Below are 2,336 nucleotides of genomic sequence, written 5' to 3' on the forward strand. Positions count from 1 at the left end.
TATCTCTCACTTTCTCTCTATTGTGGGTACTACATGTTTTGATATGTGTTTGCATCACTTGTACTATAAATCATACACGTCAAAATTTTTTTGGGTGAAAGAATACTACCTGGTCATGTGACCACTGACCATTATGCCAACACTTAGACCAATAGAAGTGTATGCAAAGACAATAATTGAGAGGATATGAGAAAGAATCCACACTCCAGTGTCGTGGGATTGTTTTTCCGTAACTTTTATTCATTTCAATTTATTTCACTTTACAATGAAATTTTTTATTTTACTTTCACACCACTTCAATTCTATGAAAAAAGGGCTTTAGTCAAGTTCCAGGCATCAAGAATGCACGAGTGGGAAGGGAAAGGTTAGGTAGATATCCATTGCTACTCCTCTTTAGTTTAAGGGTTTCTTATTGCCATGCTTGAACTAACAACAAAAAATTAATTAAAACAATCAAGATGATGGATTGATGATGAAATCTCTTCTGATCCCAAATTATAAAACCACTAATTAAGCTTTGGAACCACAGAGCTGGCCCATTGTCATTACTACACCACATCCTTGACCTTGATCATCCACACATTTTATTAGCATATATAATATAAAAGAAAAAGATTCACATGCCGGCAGTGTGAGGATGTTTTCCACACCTTTTATATTCTAACCAAACGAGTCTCACACTGACACTCTCTCATTTCGAATAATGTGGCATGAGAGATTTTCTCACACTGGTGGCATAGAAAACCCTCTCCCAATAAAAATCTCGCACGTAAAAGATTTGTTTTTTTTCCCATAAAATGGAAGAGCTAAAGAAACTTAAAACAAATAGAATAATTGAAGGAGACAGCATTACATATATCTTACACAGATAGATAGATAGGGAATCAAAATACATCTCTAGCACTGAACCCTTGTTTATTTAGAAGATCTCTACAGACCAGACCAGACCAGACCAGACCAGACCAGTAACCCAACTACCAAATCCCTCATTTTACTTGTTTTTTCTTCTACCCCTAATAGATATAAGATAGCTAGATCTTACAAAGAGTGTCACAGAGAGACACAGAGAGTTAAAAAAAAGAAAACCCTCCCTGTAACTCTACACTCATTGACAGAACCTACAACACAACCCCACTGAACAACACAAATAAACCAATCTTGCAGAGTCTGAAGATTATCGGCCATGGGGTGATGGAGTTTCAGTATTGAAACATATCTGCAGAAGCCATGATAGGCTGCTGATGTAGATAGAGTGAATTCCATGAGTTCATGAAGTTATCAGCACCGATTAGAGTATCCTCAGTTTCAATACTGTTATTGCTCACATTAATATACTGGATGATATCATTGAGGGACTGTAATCTGTTGTTCAACTCCCCCATCTGAGCCCTCAAAACTGAATTCTCTGCTTCAATGGCCAAGTAGTGCTGAGTGGTGACGTTCATACTTGTAAGGATCTGGTTATTCTCCTTCCTGAGTTGAGCCATTTGGGCCATCAGTTCATCCAAGTGCTTCTGTTTCCTCATCCTCGATCTCCTCGCGGATTCGCGGTTCGAAAGCATTCTCTTCTTCTTCCTTTGATCCATTACAAGCTGAAGATCCTCTTCTGAACCAGAGTTTGGAAGCAGAGTAGACCCACCAGAAGAAGTTCCAGAAGAGGAAGCCATGGTATATTTACAGCAGCAGAATTAAAATAACAAAGTTTAGGGATTGGATTAAACCTTAACACAACAAAGACACAGGACCCAAATACTAATTATCTGAAACCAAGATTTATATGTAACAATACTATTTAAGATATATATAATAATAGATATAGAACTGCAAGGGTCTAGTAGTTATTAGATTGAGGGTTGAGATAGTTCATGAAAAAACATAGAACCAGTAAAGGAACACAACAGAGAAAGATTGAACTAAATGGGTCCTGCGTCTGAGTGTGGAATTTATCATAAACCCGGAGAGAATGATTTCACTAAGAATTGGAGACATGAATCTGAAACATCAAGAACAATTTGTTAAGCATTAAGATAAAACAGAAAGAGAACTTGTTCTTGAGGGGGAAAGGGATTTTTGCAAAGAATCAAAATCCCAACTTCAGCAGCATAAATTCAAACACCAAGAAGACGTTAAACTTTCAGAAGAACAGAAGAAAGATCCTGCAATCCAATAAAGCAGAAATCAAAACTGGGCAAAGCAAAATAAACCCAGAGATCCAGAATTGGGTTTTCAGTATTGGATCTGAAAAACCCAACAACCAAAACAATCCCTCCCACCCTAGCAGAGCTTCAGAACCTCAGATCTATAGCAAAGAAAAAAAGAACAAAAAAAAAAAAAAA

The 2,336-nt window shown here is 37.1% G+C and overlaps 1 protein-coding gene across 1 annotated transcript; it reads right to left on the reverse strand.

The window, feature by feature from the left end:
• Positions 1–898: 898 nt before the first annotated feature.
• LOC122092460 (bZIP transcription factor 11-like) lies at positions 899–2,330 on the reverse strand. The gene has a single exon (XM_042662780.1). It carries the CDS (start codon positions 1,665–1,667, stop codon positions 1,200–1,202), a length of 468 nt encoding a protein of 155 aa, XP_042518714.1. The 5' UTR covers positions 1,668–2,330; the 3' UTR covers positions 899–1,199.
• Positions 2,331–2,336: the final 6 nt, after the last annotated feature.

This window comes from Macadamia integrifolia, chromosome 10 (genome assembly GCF_013358625.1).
Source record: "Macadamia integrifolia cultivar HAES 741 chromosome 10, SCU_Mint_v3, whole genome shotgun sequence".
Taxonomy (NCBI): domain Eukaryota; kingdom Viridiplantae; phylum Streptophyta; class Magnoliopsida; order Proteales; family Proteaceae; genus Macadamia; species Macadamia integrifolia.